This window comes from Anguilla anguilla, chromosome 3 (assembly GCF_013347855.1).
Source record: "Anguilla anguilla isolate fAngAng1 chromosome 3, fAngAng1.pri, whole genome shotgun sequence".
Classification (NCBI taxonomy): Eukaryota; Metazoa; Chordata; class Actinopteri; order Anguilliformes; family Anguillidae; genus Anguilla; species Anguilla anguilla.
In genome coordinates, this window is record NC_049203.1 from 17,669,917 (window position 1) to 17,689,619 (window position 19,703).

At 43.6% G+C, this 19,703-nt stretch overlaps 1 protein-coding gene across 3 annotated transcripts in view; it reads left to right on the plus strand.

Annotated features, from left to right (window-relative positions):
- col4a2 (collagen, type IV, alpha 2) overlaps positions 1–19,703 on the plus strand; it is a 65,427-nt gene that overhangs the window by 43,922 nt on the left and 1,802 nt on the right. For 2 of the 3 annotated variants that reach the window (XM_035411467.1, XM_035411468.1), the window contains exons 11-46: positions 80–115; positions 248–289; positions 411–482; positions 812–856; positions 1,175–1,228; positions 1,529–1,564; positions 1,745–1,789; positions 2,449–2,497; positions 3,274–3,387; positions 3,963–4,109; positions 4,721–4,792; positions 5,013–5,164; positions 5,835–5,907; positions 6,312–6,418; positions 6,795–6,975; positions 7,379–7,423; positions 7,802–7,876; positions 8,130–8,228; positions 8,485–8,706; positions 8,842–9,003; positions 9,311–9,481; positions 11,262–11,405; positions 11,943–12,068; positions 12,473–12,654; positions 12,755–12,818; positions 13,303–13,377; positions 13,934–14,041; positions 14,301–14,408; positions 15,071–15,142; positions 15,323–15,448; positions 16,151–16,267; positions 16,609–16,770; positions 17,080–17,178; positions 18,246–18,392; positions 18,518–18,634; positions 19,037–19,228. In XM_035411467.1, coding sequence (XP_035267358.1) covers positions 80–115; positions 248–289; positions 411–482; positions 812–856; positions 1,175–1,228; positions 1,529–1,564; positions 1,745–1,789; positions 2,449–2,497; positions 3,274–3,387; positions 3,963–4,109; positions 4,721–4,792; positions 5,013–5,164; positions 5,835–5,907; positions 6,312–6,418; positions 6,795–6,975; positions 7,379–7,423; positions 7,802–7,876; positions 8,130–8,228; positions 8,485–8,706; positions 8,842–9,003; positions 9,311–9,481; positions 11,262–11,405; positions 11,943–12,068; positions 12,473–12,654; positions 12,755–12,818; positions 13,303–13,377; positions 13,934–14,041; positions 14,301–14,408; positions 15,071–15,142; positions 15,323–15,448; positions 16,151–16,267; positions 16,609–16,770; positions 17,080–17,178; positions 18,246–18,392; positions 18,518–18,634; positions 19,037–19,228 — 3,838 coding nt within the window. The remainder of the gene's footprint in view (positions 1–79; positions 116–247; positions 290–410; positions 483–811; positions 857–1,174; positions 1,229–1,528; positions 1,565–1,744; positions 1,790–2,448; positions 2,498–3,273; positions 3,388–3,962; positions 4,110–4,720; positions 4,793–5,012; positions 5,165–5,834; positions 5,908–6,311; positions 6,419–6,794; positions 6,976–7,378; positions 7,424–7,801; positions 7,877–8,129; positions 8,229–8,484; positions 8,707–8,841; positions 9,004–9,310; positions 9,482–11,261; positions 11,406–11,942; positions 12,069–12,472; positions 12,655–12,754; positions 12,819–13,302; positions 13,378–13,933; positions 14,042–14,300; positions 14,409–15,070; positions 15,143–15,322; positions 15,449–16,150; positions 16,268–16,608; positions 16,771–17,079; positions 17,179–18,245; positions 18,393–18,517; positions 18,635–19,036; positions 19,229–19,703) is intronic. The other variant, XM_035411469.1, reaches the window with a different exon arrangement.

Below are 19,703 nucleotides of genomic sequence, written 5' to 3' on the forward strand. Positions count from 1 at the left end.
GTTTCTGAAATACAGTGCAGTCACAAAGGTATTTCTTCTGAGAGACCAGGAGTGTTCACTTGTCTTATTTCACCCACAGGGGCCCCCTGGATTTCCTGGCCCTCCAGGGCCAAAGGTAGGGCTTCCCGTTGTACAATGTAGGAATTAATGCAGGAATTGACATAGTGTAAAAGTGGTTAACTGTGCAGGATTTATGTATAATCTTTGATGATATCAAACATGAATCTGAATGATTTTTTTTCCACAGGGCACAATGACTAAAACGTTGAAGGGGCAGAAAGGTGAACAGGTGAGCGCATTTTCCTCTCCTGTAGCCGGCCCTTGTAATGGCCCAGTCAGTCAACCGCTGAAAATGCCACGGTTCGGCAGGAGGGGCGCGTCTCAACCCAATGTCTCTGTGTGGCCCGCAGGGCGATGCCGGAGAGCCAGGCCCCCCCGGGAACTCCACCCACCCCCACACCAAGACCCCCTCGGGGCTACCGGTCAGGCCGCCTCCATCAGACTCATCTGTGCCTTATTTTGCTTGCAGGAGGGCAAAGTCCATAAGTTCTATGCTTGTTATTATCATGTACAGTATATGTGTGATAAGCTGCATTGAACAGTAATTATGTAGTAAACCAGTATGTTGACATATATGTTGCTAATTGGGCATCACCCTGTTCAGAATGGTTGTATTGTATTATAGTACTGGATTGCACTGAATTGCACCTTCAAACCAATCTTAACAATGAGGTTGTTTTAACCCTCATATCCTCTTTCCGATCCTCGCTGTTTTAATAAAAGTTAGTGTCTCTCTTTTATCTCATGACAGGGGCTGAAAGGGGAAAAGGGTTTCCAAGGTGAAAGGGGAGATTCGGTGAGTGGCCCCTGTGTGTTGCAGCACCACCTACATAGAGACCCCCTCCCCCAAACCACCCCCCCCCCACCAATGAATATTACTGTAGAGTGCAGCACACACACAGTGACAGTGGCCGTCTGAAATGGCTCTGTAGTGACACTAGTCAGCTCTCCTTTCTTCACATAGCTAAGGCTCCTCCACCACGTGCCAAGGGAGCCTCTCTTGCCGTTGCGCGGGTGCGCGGTTGTACCGTTGCGTGATTGTGTGGTTGTGTAATTGTGTGGAGGGAATGGGTCACTGGACTCTGCTCCTCTTTTGACTGTTGCAATGTTGCAGGCCGACAACTGGGTGATCGGAGAAGTGGGTGTGATGGGATATCCAGGGCAAAGGGTAAGCGCCTTTTTAGAACACTCTAAAACAAACCATTTAAAATAAGCACCATGTTAAAACATTCTTTGCTTGTCTTTTATATTTTGTTTGTGTGTGCATACACAAATGTGTATGTGTATGCATGTGTTATATTATATCTGTAATATATAAATACACACTTTATGCACTGTATTACTTTTTATGTATTTTGCCATATATATATATATATATATACATTAGGGAAAAAGGGATATATATATATGTGTGTGTGTGTGTGTGTGTGTGTGTTTTACATTTTAAAAAATTTTATTTTTATTTCAGGGGAGCCCTGGTTTAGATGGGCAGCCAGGAGAGAAGGTAAATTTGGTTTTCCCAAAATGTTGGCTCATAGTCTTAATGTTGTTTTCTCCTATCGGTTTGTTTTAATAGTACAGATAATCACTTTTTGGTTATGGAAGTCCTTTCACTGTTTGGTCTTGGATTGTGTTTGGTTTTGCTTCTGATATAGATTAAATATGCACGTTTCTCTTCTTTCAGGGAGATGCTGGGGAACCAGGGCAAGGTGGAAGAGATGGAGCCAAGGTTTACTCAGTTTATTTACCATTCAAATTTCACTCATTAAAAACCCTATCCCCCCATAACAACATTCAATTTGTTGATTGCCTAGTCGTATTTGGACAACATATTTATGTACTAAACCCGTAATAAGTAATCAAGCTTAATACCATCAAGATACTTTCCTTACAGACAACCCAATGCACATCCAAACTAAAGTTTATTCACAATATATTCAGCAGCTGTACGAATCGAGTAATACACTTCTAACATCCGTGTAAGCTGCATTTTTGTGTTGTCAATTCTTCATGCATGAATTCAGATTTATTCAGATTTCCATTTCTCTAATAAACTCTGCATGTGAAATGCAGTCAGTGTTATTGTAATTGGTGGAATATAATAAATTGATTCATCGATTCATGCATATTGATGTGTTGATTGTTTTTTATTTGCAATTGACGTGTGTTATTTGAGGGAGTAGGGGCGATATAGCTCAGGAGGTAAGACCGATTGTCTGGCAGTCGGAGGGTTGCCGGTTCAAACCCCGCCCTGGGCATGTCGAAGTGTCCTTGAGCAAGACACCTAACCTCTAACTGCTCTGGCGAATGAGAGGCATCAATTGTAAAGCACTTTGGATTAAAGCGCTATATAAATGCAGTCCATTTTACCATTTTTTGTTATTTCAGGGTGAAAGAGGAGAGCCAGGAGAATTCATTCCGATCAGTCCAATTCCACGTATGTTGAATGAATATATGTATATGTATGAACCATTAATTCAGACAATAATCACTAAATTAGAAAACATTAGTCAAGGAATTCACATTTATTGGACAAGACCCAATGTCAAACTCAGCAATCGTAGCCACCTTGTATTTGTAGCTTTTTCCTTGTTTATTTTTTTATCAGTCAATATCTCCCTTTTCCCTAGAGTTAAGTACTGCTAAGAGTATTGTGTCAAGAGTATTGTGCATTTGTGCACTTAAAATTTGAGTTTGATCAGCTCTGCAGTAGATATCTATTGTTTTAGTGACCAGGTTCTCATGCCTGTAGACATCTTGGTTATTTGCATTCGACATTGCTTTTGATTGTGTCCTCATAATTACCAAAAACTTCTGAATGAAAAAAATGTAAATGCCTTAATGGGTAAATGCCAGTGTAATTCAGGGCCGCTGGAGGGCTAGAATGTTTTTTATTTTATTTTTTCAAACAGCTAATTATTACATTACTCAGGCCTAATTTTCTCAATAGGTCTATACACCAATGCTGGTTTATTTTCATTGGACCACATTTAAACTATTTTCACCAAAGCTACATGTGTAGTCTGAAGCTGCAGCTCACAACTTGATCCAAAATGTCAGATAATGAAGTATTTGGCTAACAATGAAGAATTCTGACCAGAAGTGGATGTGAAATCCTCAAAACAGTCTGGTCCTCATTATGCATTGAAATGCTGATTGATACGCAGCCTTGATTATAATGATGAACTCTCTGTCTGCTTTGTGAACCTGCAGCGGCGCCCCCTGGTCCTAATGGACAGCCCGGCCCCCAGGGGGAGAGGGGGGAACCTGGGGAGAAGGGACTCCCTGGAACCCCAGGAACGCCTGCCTATCCTACTTTCGGAACTAGTAAGTTCAGTTCAGTTTAATTCAGTATGTAAATCAGCTAAATTGAATTAATTCCCCTTTTAATTGCATAGAAATTTTCAAAAAATGAAATAATATAAAAACAATGTCTCAAAGCACTTTACAGACACTCTTGTCCCAGGTCCTCAAAAGAGCCAAGGGTGACATAAGCAAGGGTAAACTCCCTTGAGTTAATAGGTAGAAACCTTTGGTGGATCCTGACACAGGGGGTGACCACCCACTCCAGGCAGACGCTTGACAGGCTGAGGTGGTGACTGAGAATGGAGAGAGTTGGGTTAAATCTTTCAGATTTGGGCTAAAGCTTTTTGGGGTGAAGATTTGAGGGAGTACCATAGGTATAGAAGCACAGTACATCAGTCCACTGGGAGTGAAAGCTATAACTATAACAATAAACTATTAAAGTGCTATATATGTCCATGTGTCTGTGGACTCTTACTAATTTTAATTGGAGAGATTTTGATATTTTTATTGAACTATCGTTACAGTTATCTTTCATGGTGGAAATGGGTCTCGGGTTTCCAGATAACACCGTTGTTTTTCCGTTCTCTGATCCACAGGGTTCAATAAGGGCTCATTTGGCCCAAAGGGGTTCAAAGGGAGCAAGGGTCCTGACGGTGACCCAGGGATACCTGCCACGGTGCCTGGTCCCCCTGGTTACGATGGATATCCAGGAGACCCTGGGGCCCCAGGAGAGAGGGGATCTTGTAAGTTTTGGATGTGGCAGAGTTCGGAGACATGAGCATCTGTTACAGAATGGGAAATCACTCGTGAAGAAGTGATAAGTGTGCGTTTAGTTTCCTTAGCTGGGACCCTGGCCATTAGCTCGGCGGCTAAGGTTTGAAACTGGCTGTAGTCCTTCCCCAAACCTTGTTCTGGAAAGTTGTGGAGTCTGCTGTTTTTTGTCATTATTCAATGCTCAATTAAGCAAAGTAAGCAGTTCCTTACGGAGTTAACTCATCTCACTTTGTTTTATTGGGTCTAAGTTGGTTGTTGATGTTATGGTGAATATCAGATCCTGGAACCTTACAGAGTCAGGGTTGAGGACCTCTGTCCTACTGGGGTTTTCTGGACATTCCTGTACATTGACGTAATGTTTTTATTTACCTGCTTTTCATATGTGAAAATGAAATAAGTAAATAAATAAAAAGCAGGGCTCTTTTATGTTGAGAGAAATATGCTGAAATGTGATGTACCATGAGATCTAGAACAATTTAAGTAATCCCTGTGTTTTTCAGGTGCATGAAAGTTTGCCTGAGAGCTTTTGCACTGTTTGGTAATCATGCATCTCGGCTGTGTTTGTTCATATTCCTATCAGGGGGAAACGAGTTCAGAGGTCCGAAAGGTGAAATAGGGCAGCCAGGTGCTGGTGGACAGCAGGGTCAGAAAGGTAAGACTGTGGTAACAGCAGCCTTCGAGCTTCATGTATCAATGTCATCATCAGTCAACATCATCATAATTCGCCTTCATCACCATTCAACATAATAACCCAGCAACTGTGGATGCATATTTCCTATATGGCTTCCAATATTTCCATGTGTGTGTGTGTGCATGAGTGTGTGTGTGTGTGTGTGTGTGTGTGTGAACACCGTTTATGCTGTCTCTTGCAGGTGATGAAGGCCTGTGCCAGTGCGACAATGTGAACTCCCCACCTGGCCCTCCTGGACCTCCAGGTAGCCCGGGAATCCAAGGCATGTCGGGCGAGTGGGGCCAGCAAGGCGACCCAGGCAGTCCTGGCCCACGCGGGGCTCCTGGACTGCCTGTAAGAGACATCCTCAGTTTTTTTCACAGCTTTTCCTCCTTTTGGTGTTTGGGCTTATCGGGTCTGACAAACCTCACACAGTCAGGACTGCCTCATGCTGCCTTAGGGGTCTTCATTTGTATTTATGATTTGATTTTGCCTTCATTCAGCTACAGGAAGATCTTGTTAGTCTTCTCTGTTATCTTTATATCCATTGGCTCATTCAGTGTACCTCTTGCATCATCAGCACAATGTCATGATGGCTGCTGTAGTTCCATCTGGTCGGTGAGTGTTCCTGTTGCTCCACCAGCACAGTATGATGGCCTCGTGAATCTCAGCGATATTCTCTTTTACTTAGCTCCATCAGGACTGTGTGGTGTTCCTATTGGTCCATCAGAACATTGATGTGTTCCTACTAGTCCATCTAAAATTGAGGTGTTCCTGTAGCTTTATCAGAATGTTCAAGCATTCCTATGGGCCCATGAGAACATTGAAATGTTCCTATAGCTCTGTCAGAATTCTAAGGAGTTTCTATGGGTCCATCACTACGTTGAAGTGTTTCTATTAGTCCATTAGAACATTGATTTGTTCCTATTTGCCCATCAGCACAGTGGGGCAATGTCAATGTTTTTCTAATGATAGTGAACCTCTCTGACTTCTCTCACTCCCCTTCATCCTCCTTTATCCACAGGGTCTCCAAGGCCAGGAGGGTCTACCAGGTCCAAAGGGGAGTAAAGGAAGACCAATGAAAGCCACTCAGAAAGGTCCCTGTCATTTTGTCCATTATTTTCAGCCTCTAAAATTTTGGAGTAGTTTCATTTTGTGACCTAGCTAATGGCCAGGTATGCTCACTGCATTAATGTAAGGTGATTTCAGGCCTCTGTATCTGAAGAGCTCCCGAGACCACTTTGAGAAACTTCTCTAGTGGATCATAACACTGTGGCATCCACTGAAAACTACAGGAACTTCACTATGTCCTCTGTCTTTGAAGTGCTTTACTTTACAGCTCAGATAACGTTTTATTTCCGTTTAATTTGAAATGTTGAGCATTCATGTTTCTGTGTAACAATTCACATTCTCATGGGAGGATTAGTTCCATTATGTCTTTATAAACCTTTTGTTCTCTGCTTAATACTGCTATGAGATCATTTGTTTATCAACACTGCAGGATTTCCTGGAGATCCAGGGGACCCAGGTACAACAGGAAACCAGGGTGAAAGTGGTCAACCTGGGCCTATAGGATCTCCTGGAGCCCCTGGACTGCGTGGTCGACCTGTGAGTGTTACCTGACCCAAGACATTGCATAATATAAGGCAGTGGTTACCAGATGTAGTGAGGCCACAACCCAGTTAATGTGCAACCACAATTGCTTTGATCCACGGCATATTAAAATGCAGCCCAACACATATTCAAACATGGAGCCATGGAAACATTTCTGCACAATTCCAGGCATGCTGTCATTAGTGCAGTACATGAAGAGTGTATGAATAGTTTCTTGTTGTGTGCTGATAGATATATAGATAGATAGATAGATAGACAAACAGTTAGACAGATTGATAAACTGGTAGATTTATAGTCTTCCAAGGAGGATATTATTTCCATAGCTTTTCAGCTGTCAGACTGTACACTGTCTCCATGGTGCCTGTTTCAGGGTGAAGGTCCAGTGGGACCTCCTGGAGAAAAGGGTGGTCCTGGCCGCCCGGGGGCACCTGGGAGAGCTGGACTGATGGGCGAACCAGGTGTGGTCCTTGGAGCAAAAGGACTTCCAGGTCTCCCGGGAGACGCTGGCTACGACGGTTTTGATGGAAGCCCTGGACCCCCAGGTGTTCAAGGTGTGCCACCCCAGCCCCCCCCCCCCCAACTCCCACTTCATCTTATTGTTCTCCTGTTTGGGTTATTTGATGAGATTATCATGTTCTGTGGTTTGAGAGTAGAATGTCATCATGTGACTGTGAATTGTTTAACAAACAAAAGAGTTTTGTCTGTCTGCTGTTCAATCTGTTTAGGTCTGCTCTCTGTCTCCCCTCCTGAAATCACATTTGAAACTCAGATTCAGTCTGTTTTGTGCAGTGTGCTCATTTCTGTGAATACGGCGCTTTGAACGCTCTTGTGTCTCTGCTTGCGCTAACACTTGTCTGGTAATTCTGCTTTGATCTCCCTGGGGATCCTCTCTCTCTCTCCATCCCTCTCTATTTCCCTCCTCTCTCTCTTCTCTCTTTTGTGTGCTGTTAAAAGGAGGCTGTGTTCTGGAAGGAAACGGGAGGCGGGAGGATGGAACAGGTATTCAGTCTAAAGCGAGAGAATTTACCGCAGCATGTCCTTCTGCAGTCTCCTCCCACTCTGCCGTTGCTCAATCACCTTACCCCTCCCTTTTCTGTTAAATTGAATGACAGTTAATTATTTTGAACGTGCATGTACTGTTCTGGTTTTTTGGGAAGGGTTTGGTCTCTGTTTTTTTTTTTTTTAAGTTGCACTGTTATTGGTAATTAACAGCACATTCACTCACCCCTGCACCTCTGCATCCAACTTTGCAACTATGCAGAGCCATCCAGGTCAACCAACCAACTGACCAACACCCACTAGCTGACAGACACCAGACATCACCAAAGTGATGCTTCTGTTGATCATTATGACTTGCTGCTTGTTTCTTTTCTGCAGGAGAGTGTGATCCAGTGCCAGGGCCTGCTGGTAAACCTGGGCTACCTGGCCCTATCGGTTTGGATGGTTCACAAGGTAACAGGCTTTAAAATACCTTTACTGAGTGGGGAAGAGATGTAGGTGATGATTTTGGAAAAGTGAAATTACTTACTGTGAGAGTTTGTCCCGTTCTGCAAATACAATGTGAGGATATCAGTACCCTAACCACGTGTGGTGCCTTACACATGGATTTGAAATGTTCCCAAAACACTTATTGTGTTAGCCTGAAAAAGAAGGATTCTGTCCCAAACTGACTGTGGGACTGTCTTTTCCTTGTCCCATGTTTTAGGCACACCTGGACCCAAAGGTTTTCAAGGACTGTTTGGGGAGGAGGGGCTCAAAGGAGAACAGGGTGATCCAGGCAGAGGTGGACCAATGGGGCATCCAGGTAACCCTACTAAAAGGGGATCCAAGAAAGATTAAATATATATATACTTTTTTATTACATGAAACCCTCTATTTTTATATTTTGCAAAAAAAAAATTAGGCTTAGGCTTCTAGAGTACTAAAAGCTTCTGAAATACTTTGCGTGGATTACCAGTCTGTAGGGACACTCCAAAGGACAGGGGGTTGAGGGGATGTTCTGGTGGAGAGGGGGTGATCTTAGAATCAGACAATTTGATTGATTTTGCCCCTTTCCTCAGGGTTTGTGGGGCCTCGTGGAGATAGGGGTTCACCCGGCAGCAAGGGAAGGCAGGGGTCTCCTGGGGACCTGGGAAGGCGGGGCCTGGATGGAGAACCGGGACAGAAAGGGTCCCACGGGGAGGTTGTGGGGGCTTCCACAGGACCTTCCGGAGAGCCAGGGCCCCCTGGCCTACAAGGAGCTAAAGGCAACATTGGAGACCCTGGCCAGCCTGGATACCCAGGTAAGAGCTTAGCTCTAGCTTTCAGAAGAAATGGTTTGTTGACATGGATGAATGGAAACCAGGCAAGCTTTGGGCCGTCTGAATTCCGTCCAGCAATGCTTATTTTACTTAATATCCCTCTTTCTATGCTCACAGGGATGGAGGGCATGCCAGGAATCCTTGGCTCCAGAGGAGAACTGGGTCCTCCAGGCCTGCAAGGGGAAGAAGGGAGGCCAGGGCCGCCAGGAAAGTATGGCTTCCCGGGATTGCCAGGACAGACAGGCCCCCCAGGTCCTCCAGGGTCCATTGGAGAACCAGGTGAGAAATGGTCACCAAACTGTTAATGGGTAAAGGTAGTGTCTATAAATGGATAATGGACATTGGTTTCTAGAGGCTAGCAGCTATGAGTGGACAGCAAGCAGTAATATCCGTGAAGGATAATAGATAATGCTTTCAGTATTGTTAGTTAATAGATCATAGACTTGCCCCAGTTCATACACTGAAATTAAATGTTTTGTTCCTGTCTAGACATCTGTTAAAATAACAATAATAATTTCCTGGATTATGTGTTTGACACAAATCATTTCAAATGTTTCACATAACCATGGCATGTCCTTCTCTGCAGGCCCCGCTGGTGACAGAGGAGACGACGGTGATCCTGGCCCACCAGGCCCTTTTGGAAGGAAGGGAATACCTGGTGAGCCAGGTAGCGTCGGTCCAAAGGGAAACGAGGGGCAGCAGGGTAACCCAGGGTTACCAGGACGACCTGGCCACGCTGGTCTTCCTGGATTCAAAGGTGCTTACCTCCTGTCTTATGTGTTTATGTATGTCTGTCTGTTGTTATTATATAACGTGACAGTTCCAAGCTGAAGGTAAACACAGATTTTTTTTTATAAAACATTTTTATTGCTATGATTGCAGCGACCATTAGTTTCTGTTACAAATTCAGTAAAGCTTTCACCAAAGATTTAGGGGCAGCAGTGTGATATAAAGGCCAGAGAATTGGGTTGGTAACCTAGAGGTTACAGGTCTGATTCCCAGATAGGACATTGTTGTTGTACCCATGAGCAAGGTATTTAACCTAAATTATAAAATGGATAATTTCGATCCTGGATGCTGATTGGTCAATACAGTGTTCCAGCCGTGTTATAATACACAATATAGTAATAGCTATGACATGACACACTTGTGCACATTACTGTGTATAATATCACTGTGCACCCTTAACAAGAGAATAGACCATTGACAACATCGAGATTAATGTGCCCAGTGCAAAAGTGAAGTGACTGTAGTTTTTAAATAATTTTATAGCAGTAGCTGGAGTGATTGACAAGCTAGAAAGGTGTAGGCTATCAAGTTTGCACAACTAGGTATGTGAGTGTGCAACGTAACATTACTACTATAAAATCCAGGAGGAGAATTTAGTGGGATAGCTACTCTAATCATGTCCCAACGAAACACACAGTTGTAGACAGTGGACTCTAGCATAAGTTAATATTTCCATTGCATTGTATTGATTGCCAACCATTCAGTAATGTTGTAATAGAACATGTCTTTTTTATTCTTATTTATTTGCTAGAACATTAATGATATTACTGCCATTTTTTAAATGCAATAAAGCATTTAAGACTGTGCTGTATTGTGAATATAGTCATAGCTAAAAGAGTTGAAGGCACAAGGCCCTTTACATTACATTACAGGCATTTGGCAGAGCGAAGTACAACAAAGTGTATAACCATAACCAGGAACAAGTATGACGAAAACCCTAGAGAGAAGTACCGGTCCAAGTGCAGGGAACAACCGCATAGTTCAATTTGGACCCTGAAGGTTAAACTGTTTTTTTCAACAGGTCTATGCAAAAATACAAGCAGTAGTTAAGACAGGTGCATTAACTAATTCACCTACAAAACAGCTACCTAGTTATAACCCTAAGCTTACAGTCATTTACAGGGAAGTAGGGTGGGATGGGGAGAGGTGCAGCCTGAAGAGGTGAGTCTTCAGTCGTCACTTGAAGTGGGTCAGTGTCTCAGCTGTTCTGACCTCCACGGGGAGGTTATTCCACCATCGTGGGGCCAGAACATACAGGAGACGTGTTCGGGAAGCGCAGGTGCGAAGAGGGAGAGGTGCCAGGCATCCTGAGGTAGCAGAACGGAGGGGTCTGGCTGGCATGTAGGGTTTGAATATCTTGTGGAGGTGTGTTGAGGCTGATCCCTTGACTGCCTGGTATGCTAGGACCAATGTTTTAAATTTGATGCGAGCTATAACAGGCAGCCAGTGGAGGGTAGTGAGCAGGGGAGTGACGTGGGAGTGTCTGGGGAGGTTGAAGACCAGACGAGCTGCAGCATTCTGAATGAGTTGCAGGGGTCTGATGGCAGATGCCGGTAGTCCAGCCAGAAGAGAGTTGCTTTAGCTGTGACTGTATTCACAATATAGCATAGCCTCTCATATTGCTTAATTAGTTCAGTATATATCAAGCTGTCTAACTGCTATGTAAAATGCACAAGGTTGTGTGAGTCACTCTGTATAAGAGAATGCGTTAAATGCCTATAATTTATGTGTGACCCATTTTTGTCCAGGTTCCAGAGGCTCAACAGGGATGACAGGGTTTGAAGGCATGCCAGGTGTCAAGGGAAAACTAGGAATTGCAGGACAGAAAGGAGAACAGGGGTTTTCTGGAACCCCAGGTTACAAAGGTGCCATGGGAAAGAAGGGAGTAAAGGGTGAGTATTATGGTACTGTGAGAAATATAGTTCTTTTCTCTTTTTTACCTGCACTCCAATTTTTCTATGAGTTGATTCCATACACTAGGCCTTGCCTTAAGTCCTAGCATTACAGAATATGTGTTTGAAACTATATGTAATTTCTTACTGAAAATGGACTTGTTTGAAACTTTAGTGTGTGGTCTTTAGTGTTTTAAAAGGGGTTTTCACTGTCAGATGTGAAAGCTTATGCAAGGTGAGGTCTTCCTAAAATAAATATGTTTAGTTGGCCATTGTTGCCATTTTAAATGGAAAATTACAATGGCACTTCCATTATGTCCTTCACAAAACATTTTTAATGTACCCTTTAGATTTTAATTTCACTGCACTGTCCCATGTTACAAAATAACCTGTGTTTTGGTCTTTTGATCTATCTATTGTTATATTTTGGGGGGAAAAGCTTCTCCTTTGTCACTGTGGTTTCACACAAGTTGGCTTAAGGGTTGAAGGTCACTTCTTTGAGGTTTGACACATGGTCTGCTCTCCATGGTCTCTCAGGTGACAGAGGGCTGCAGGGCCCTCCTGGTGAAAAGCCATACATTCCCCCATACATGATCAAAGAGATGAAGGGGACCAAGGGCGACCACGGGAAATCAGGAAATGGTGGCTTCGTAGGTCCCAGGGGTAAGGCCACAAAACCAAAAACACAGGTATCGTCCAGAACCTTCCTGTACGTGCAGTTCCGCTTGGTTTTGGGAGAGTGTGATGAGCATTCTCTCTCTTAAGTGCACACTCACGTCAGTGTTTGAAAAGGAGCTGAAAGGAGCACTCGAGGCAGTATTTTTTAGGGCCGGTATTGTGGACACAGATTAAGCTTAGTCCTGGACTAAATTGAGTTTTGCATTGAGAATCTCCATTCAAAATTTAATTTAGTCTAGTCCTAGGCTTAATCTGTCTGCGAAACTAGCCCTCAGTGTTCAGTAGACAGATCATTAGAGAAGTTGTCGCAGAAGATGGCCTCATTCTCTCCAGACTAAGTAGCGGGCAGGGTTGAGGCAGACAAAATGATCGATTTGTTTGTGCTGCAGGGTCTAAGGGATACCCAGGCGAGCCAGGAGGGACTGGTACTGATGGTATGCCGGGAGAGCCCAGCGATGAGAAGGGTGCCAAGGGAAACTTTGGGGCAGAAGGGCTTCCAGGGCACAAAGGAATGCCCGGCCTCCCTGGACAACCGGGAATCCAGGGCTTTCCGGGAATGACTGGCCACAGGGTGAGCGAACACACCTCAGCCTTTAGTCGATCTCATTGTGATGTCAGAGGCAGAGTCATATACACAGCCAATCACTGATGCCTTTTTTCTCTTATTGCAGGGAGAGAAAGGAACACCTGGAGCTTACGGCCGCTCAGGGGAAGACGGTGTGAAGGGACGCAAAGGTATGGCAAGAAATGTGGAAGGAAGGAAAATAACAGATTGTCGTTGTGGTCCTGTTAAAAACTGACAACTAAAAGCATTTGTTGATATAAGCCACATCCCTTCAATCCAGTAATTAAGAGTTCCTTAGAGAAAATTTCACATTGTGGAAAATTTTGTCGTGTCAGCGTATTTGTGTTTCTAGTGAAGAAAATCAATTAAATTTTAATGAATCACAACAAAATGGACTTTTCATTGAAACTTCTTGCCTATCACTGATCAAAGACATTGCATGCAACTGTATGGTTGAAGGGGCTTCAGCTAAATAAAATATAAAACTCTGAGGTACAGTAGTGTCCCTCTTAGCTGCTGAACTAAAGACAGCATCCTTAACCAGAGTTTATGCAGATAATGAGTATTCTATATAAAAATACCTCTTTGTTACAAGACACAGCTATACCTGAAGCAGTGTCATTTGCAGTGCTAACTGAGATCTAACCTTTCCAGGTGAAGGCGGCCCCATCATCAACTTACCTGGACCCACAGGTGAAAGGGGGGGCCCTGGCTTTCCTGGACAGTTGGGTAAGTTTTATGTCTGCATCAGTGTCAGGTGTTCAATTTAACTTTATTTGTATGCCACTTTTTACAAAGACACTGTCACAAAGACACTTAACATTAGAAATGTAAAAGAAAATTAGGCTAAACAAAACTCATTTTTAGGGGTTCAGGCCTGTTTTTTTGTGTGTGTGTGTAACACAGCCTGAGCTGGACCAGCAGTTGAAATGCTTGACAGACAAGGACCAGTCTTTTTAAAGTTGCTAACTAATAGTCAGCTAATTAATCACAATGATTTGATAATGGTATTTAGCAAATCATCTGGATAAAATTGTCTATCAAATGAATTGTTTGATTGATGACAATGATAACATTATTATTATTATTATTATTATTATTATATTATTATTATTATTATTATTATTATTATTATTATTATTATTATTATTATTATTATTATTTAGTAGGCGTTGTAGTAGCAATATTAGCTGTACTGTTAATTATGGGTGTAGTGTTAATATTAGTCATTACAGTCGAAGGTGTTATGAGGACAGTAAACCTGATGCTCACTATCTACCCTCAGGGGTCAAGGGCTTCAATGGGCTGCTGGGAGAGAGGGGCAGCTCAGGCTTCAATGGCATTGATGGTCTGAAAGGAGAGAAGGGTCAGCCTGGTACTGAAGGCTCGGCAGGTAAGAAACCCAAATGCTTTCGCTTTTTATAGTAATGCTTATAGGCAATGACTAGTTTTCAATGTTTATTGATTGGGGATGCCCTCAGACATTAGGTGTTTTAAATGACTAAGATGGCTCCGAGCTGCCCTACAGGTTACTGCACCATGTGCCACCAGTTATATTGTGTTCTCCCTTCAAAGAGCAGGAGCAGCCATTCCGGCTCTGACAGTGAACTTGTTGCTGTGGTGTTTTGTCATTTGGTGGCTTGTGTTCACAGGGTCTGATGGGAAAAATGGTTCCCCAGGACACCATGGCCACAAGGGGTGGCCTGGGACCCCAGGAGAGCCAGGGTTTGGGGGTCATCCTGGCCTCCCAGGGCAGAGAGGTAAGAACACAAGCCAACCCGACAACCCGAGTGTGGGATACCATCCTAGCAAGGAAGTCACAGACCGCCTTCCCCAAATGACACTGAAATCTCACTCAACACATGCTTTCCCACCAAGGTTGGAATTCCCTGTGGGCGAGATTTTGAAATACTGTGATGTATGAGTGTTATGGTTGCTCTCAAGCCCCCCGCAAACGTAAGCGATGCCGACACAAAGGTTTCCCAAAACTAACCAATAACTTTATTTAAATATATATAAGGAATACTAAAATAGCGGCAATACACCAGATAAAATCAAGACCCGGCCGTGGTCGAGAGGTAAGGAGACAAAACTCCCATCTCCTGAGAAGCCGACTCCAGGCTTCTTAAAAGGGCACCGCCACAGGTGCTCACAATTAACGTTAACAAGACACACGCGTGTCCAAACGGCCAGCGCCCCCACCTGAGGCGGAGGGACGTAACAATGAGTGATGAGTCAAACTGTGTCTGTGAGTGAACTCTCAAACTGCTTCTGTTTGGGAACTTTCGAGTTATTAAAACAAAGTAGGAATCAGGAGAGGAAAAAGGGAAAAGGATGAACTGTTACATGGCAATATTGTTCTCACAATGCTCTAAGTGCTAAAGTTGCTATACAGATGTTAATGTCATGACTGTCTGTGCAGGTTTTCCTGGTCTGAAGGGCATATTTGGTCTGGATGGTCTAAAGGGGCAGAAAGGCATCCCAGGAGTCCCAGGTATTGTTCCAGTTTGTTTATAATAATAATAATAATAACAAGAATAATAATAATAATAATAATTGCCATAGCAATGGTAGTATTCTTTATAACTCATAACACATGAATTCTGCTGACATGAACAGAGTCACATCCATAATTACATTCTGGTAAAATACTTCCCTGAATTTCTCCTGGCAGGTTCGGATAACGAAGGACTGGCAGGAGACCCTGGGACTAAAGGGGAGAAAGGAGAAGCAGGGATCCCCAACACAGAGAGAGGATTACCAGGGCTGTTGGGTTCCAAGGGATCTCGCGGAGACTCAGGTAGGTTGCCTTGGCTACGGAAGCCTGGTGCACCTGAGAGTTTTCCAGATGCCTTTCAGTGCAGTGGTAAGGGCGCTGGATCTCCTGCTCAACTCCAGTGCCCCACCTTCAACTCAAACTCACAAAGTTTGAATTGCAGGGGGAGCGCTGGAGTTGTGCAGGAGATAGTTAATCTGGAAGGCTTCTGTAAATTCTGTAAATTTGCACCAAATAATGGTGGTAATGATAATAGATTGGATTTTTACAGTGGCTTTTATTTCATGAACTGCCATTTTGTCCCCAAATGCTCACCACACACAACACATTTGTATACATTTTCAATACTTTCAAGAAGTGTGAGACACCCTGGTATCAAATAATTTCATAATTAATCTATTAACAAAATAAATCAAGTTTGCATCAGAGTAGTGGTGAGAGACTGTTGCATCCTGATCATAATGGGTGTAGCAACTCTGTGCTATCAATCACTGACCCATATTGACCAATCATTAGACTTTGCTTTGCACAGTAGAACACTGTTATTGGTTCAAATCAGATAGCCGCTGATAGTAATTAAAATGGCCACCGATTTTGAGGTTCATAAAGCCTCACTCTTCCGTCGCTCCTACATGGAGACAGTGCGAATATGGGGGTTTACGCGCGGTTTACGATGATACGCAGGATGTTCCTTGCTTTTCTAACTGCGGATGCCCTCTCACTCAGGTGATCAAGGTGAACCTGGACCCCCTGGATTTCAGGGCCCCCCTGGGATACACGGGATATCTGACATACAAGGCGCACAGGGTGACCCCGGTTTCCCAGGGGCAAAAGGGCATCAAGGTGGAGTAGGCTTCACAAGCTTTTATTTTTCCAAGTGCACATATGTATGTGTCATCTCCCTGCCCTCTGTACAAAAGATGAGACATACGGTTTTGTAAAGTTAATGTCAGTCTGCCAAATACAGTATGCAAAATTATGAAGCTGATGCAATTAAGGAAATATGAAGAAAATACAGCATAATATGGTTTCCCAGAAGGTTGCAGAGAGGTCAGGCCACACAGGTTGTCTGTGACACAGGATTTATTTTGCCAGAAGAGTGTTTTGGGGTGCATTGAGTTTTGGGGGATGGGGTGGGGGGGGGGGGGGGTGAGGCGAGTGTCTGATGTGTGTTGGTCCTGCAGGTTTTCCTGGGTTTCAAGGGAGACCAGGTGTACCCTCAACCAGCGGAAGCAAGGGGGATAGAGGACAGCCAGGACCTTTTGGGGAGAGGGGCTCAATAGGTACCCAAGGAGATCAGGGACAGCAAGGATTCCCAGGGCGGAACGGACTGTCTGGGAATAAAGGTGAGGTCAACCCCAACAAATACAGGACAGGCCTTGGCCGTGTGTTTCTTTCAAGCCCTATAGTTCTAGTATGTCAGCCAGGCTGTTTTATAGGGGTTTCCTTTTGGATTTCATTTTCAAAACAATACTTTAAAAAAATATATTATTAATATTTTAAATTAGCTATTCATTTTTTAATAACATTGCATTTTTATGGAGCTACTTTCTGTGTATGAGTTTGAGGAATCATCTTATGGGAAGGTTCCTGTGTGATGTAAAACAGTCACTTGACTGGTAGTATGAACAGATTCTGTTGTTTTACATTTGTAGGTGCAACGGGAGAGCAGGGGCTGATGGGAACTCCTGGAAGGCCTGGTTTCAAAGGAGACAAAGGACCTGTCGGTCCAAAAGGCAACACTGGATTTCCAGGTAGCACCCTAATACTATCTTTGATGACTGAGTGGCTGTCTGTCTGTCTGTCTGTCTGTCTGTCTGTCTGTCTGTCTGCCTTTTGTTGAAGTTTGATAAGAAATAAACTTCTGAAATATGCTTCTGTAAAAGACAAGCTCTGAGCATTTTTATGAAATAAAAGGTTAAAATTTCAAGATGTTGCTCAGCTAATAAATTCCACCTTCCTCTTTCTGATATCTGTCTGCTGAACTATGGAAGAGAAATGTGACTCACTTATGTAGTATGTGGAAAGTGTGGCAAACACATTGTTCCCCTCCGCCTGCTGTTGAGAGTTGTTTTGCCAGCTTGGTCAGGACTGAAACTTTGAATCTACAGCTAGTGGAAGCATCTGGGAAAAGCACTGAAGTGTTACTGATTGTATGTGTAAGAGTCAAAAGTCCACAGACAGCAAAACTTTTTGTGAGTTCAGTGAAGATTGGGCTCTTTGTAGAGTGGGTTCAGTGTAAATAAGGTTTCTGAATGTAAATAGGAAGCTTACTGTGAAGTTTATTGAGTCTGAATAAATTGTACTGAAGACATATTCTGTATTAAACATGCATTTTATATTAAAACTACATAAAGCTGTTGGGTGGCTTATCCTGCTAAAGCACTGTTCTAGCACATGGTTAGCCTGAAGTCTGATATTAAATATGGAGTATGCCAGTGTCAACTTTAGCCAGCATCCCCAAAGGGAAACACACAGTGTAGTCTAGTGTTGTGTTGTATAGAGAGGGGAAGACTTCAGCCAGTGGGGATAACTGCATCTCATACCAGCGCCCCCTGCCCACCTACTGAGCTGCACATGAAGTGTCTTCCTCCAGCTCATGTCTGTGTGAGCTTCACTCACAAACTGCAGATTGATAAGAAGCAGCGGCCAACATCATATAGAGCAAGATGGTAGCAATAGAGGCTGCAGTGATGAGCATGACTGGGTGTTCCAAACTGGGGAGAAAAAGGCATTAAAAACTGTGAAAAGTTGAATAATAAGGTGCATGTGTATGTGCTAATCGGGGTGTCCCCTCTGTGTCTGTGATGGGACCCTGTAGGATTCCCTGGGGTGCCTGGTGATCAGGGCCCAGTACCCACCCCACCTAAACAGCCTGGGGAGAGGGGCCCGCCTGGTGCTCATGGAATCCGTGGACCCGAAGGACATCGTGGGGAGTTTGGCCCCCAAGGGCCGCCTGGAGACCCAGGTAGAGGAGTGCCTGACACATCATTCCTCGTTATTCCCTGCTACCTGGAGACATGGTTAGTGATTGAGGCTCTGTTGTTTGCTGCCTACATAATGAGATATTTTGTTTACCCCCACCCCTACAAGGCTTCATGGGTCCCCAGGGACAGAAGGGCATGCCAGGAGTCAGTGGCACACCTGGAACACCAGGTTACCGTGGAGATGTCGGGCAGGGTGGGCACCAAGGTCTCCAGGGCCTTCAAGGTAAGGAGTGAATTTGGCAGATTGGGATTAGAAATGCTTCTGGGCCAGATTACTGGATTAGGTGAGGATTTAGCTTGTCATAAATATGTTTAGAATATTGAAATAGGATTTGGTTCACAATTAGGTGTACCTGTATAAGAGGAGCTAGGGTATGCTTGACTGTAACAAGCACTTGTCTCACTGGAAATGACTGGTCTGAAGTAAAACCCTATTTCTGCCCTGTCTTATAAATGTCTTACTGCTATTAATAAATGATTTTAAGTAAAATAAGAAAGAATTATGTAGTTCTGCTGATCTTATAATTTCCATATCCTTGTCTTAGTTAAAGAACATTTTTTATAAATTTTAACACTCTCCTTCCATCCTTCTCTCTCTCTCTCTGTCTCTCTCTCTCTCTGTAAGGGAGTCCGGGCCACCCCGGTGCCCCTGGGATCACTGGAATGCCGGGGCGCAGTGTGAGCGTGGGGTACCTGCTGGTGAAGCACAGCCAGTCGGACCAAACGCCCATGTGTCCCGTGGGCATGGCCAAGCTGTGGGATGGGTACAGTCTGCTGTACTTTGAGGGTCAGGAGAAGGCTCACAATCAGGACCTGGGTGAGGCTTTAAGACCATAATAATAATAATAATAATAATAATAATAATAATAATATAAGACAAAGGAGTCCAAATAAGCTGTTTAAATAGTACAAGAGGTGAAAAATAGCTTAGTGTGATGCAAAAACAGCACTTATACAGGTAATATAGAAATATAGGTAATGGCATAAAATACTTCAATCATGTCTTACTGTCATTATAGTGTACAGCACAGTGGTTTTTTGACTGATAATGTGTGTACACTGTCTCAGGTAGAGATATATGGTGCTAAGCTGTAGCGCATGCATCACTATAAATGCCACAGATCTGCTATAAACTATATGCCCTTCTGTGACTCTGTTAAGCATCTTTGTGACAGTTCTCTGTAAAAAGTGCTATACAGATAAAATTGATTTGATTTCATAACAGTACATTCTTTTGGAAATACATCTAGGTGAACACACTGGTTGTAGTTTCTTATCATATTCCTTGTTTC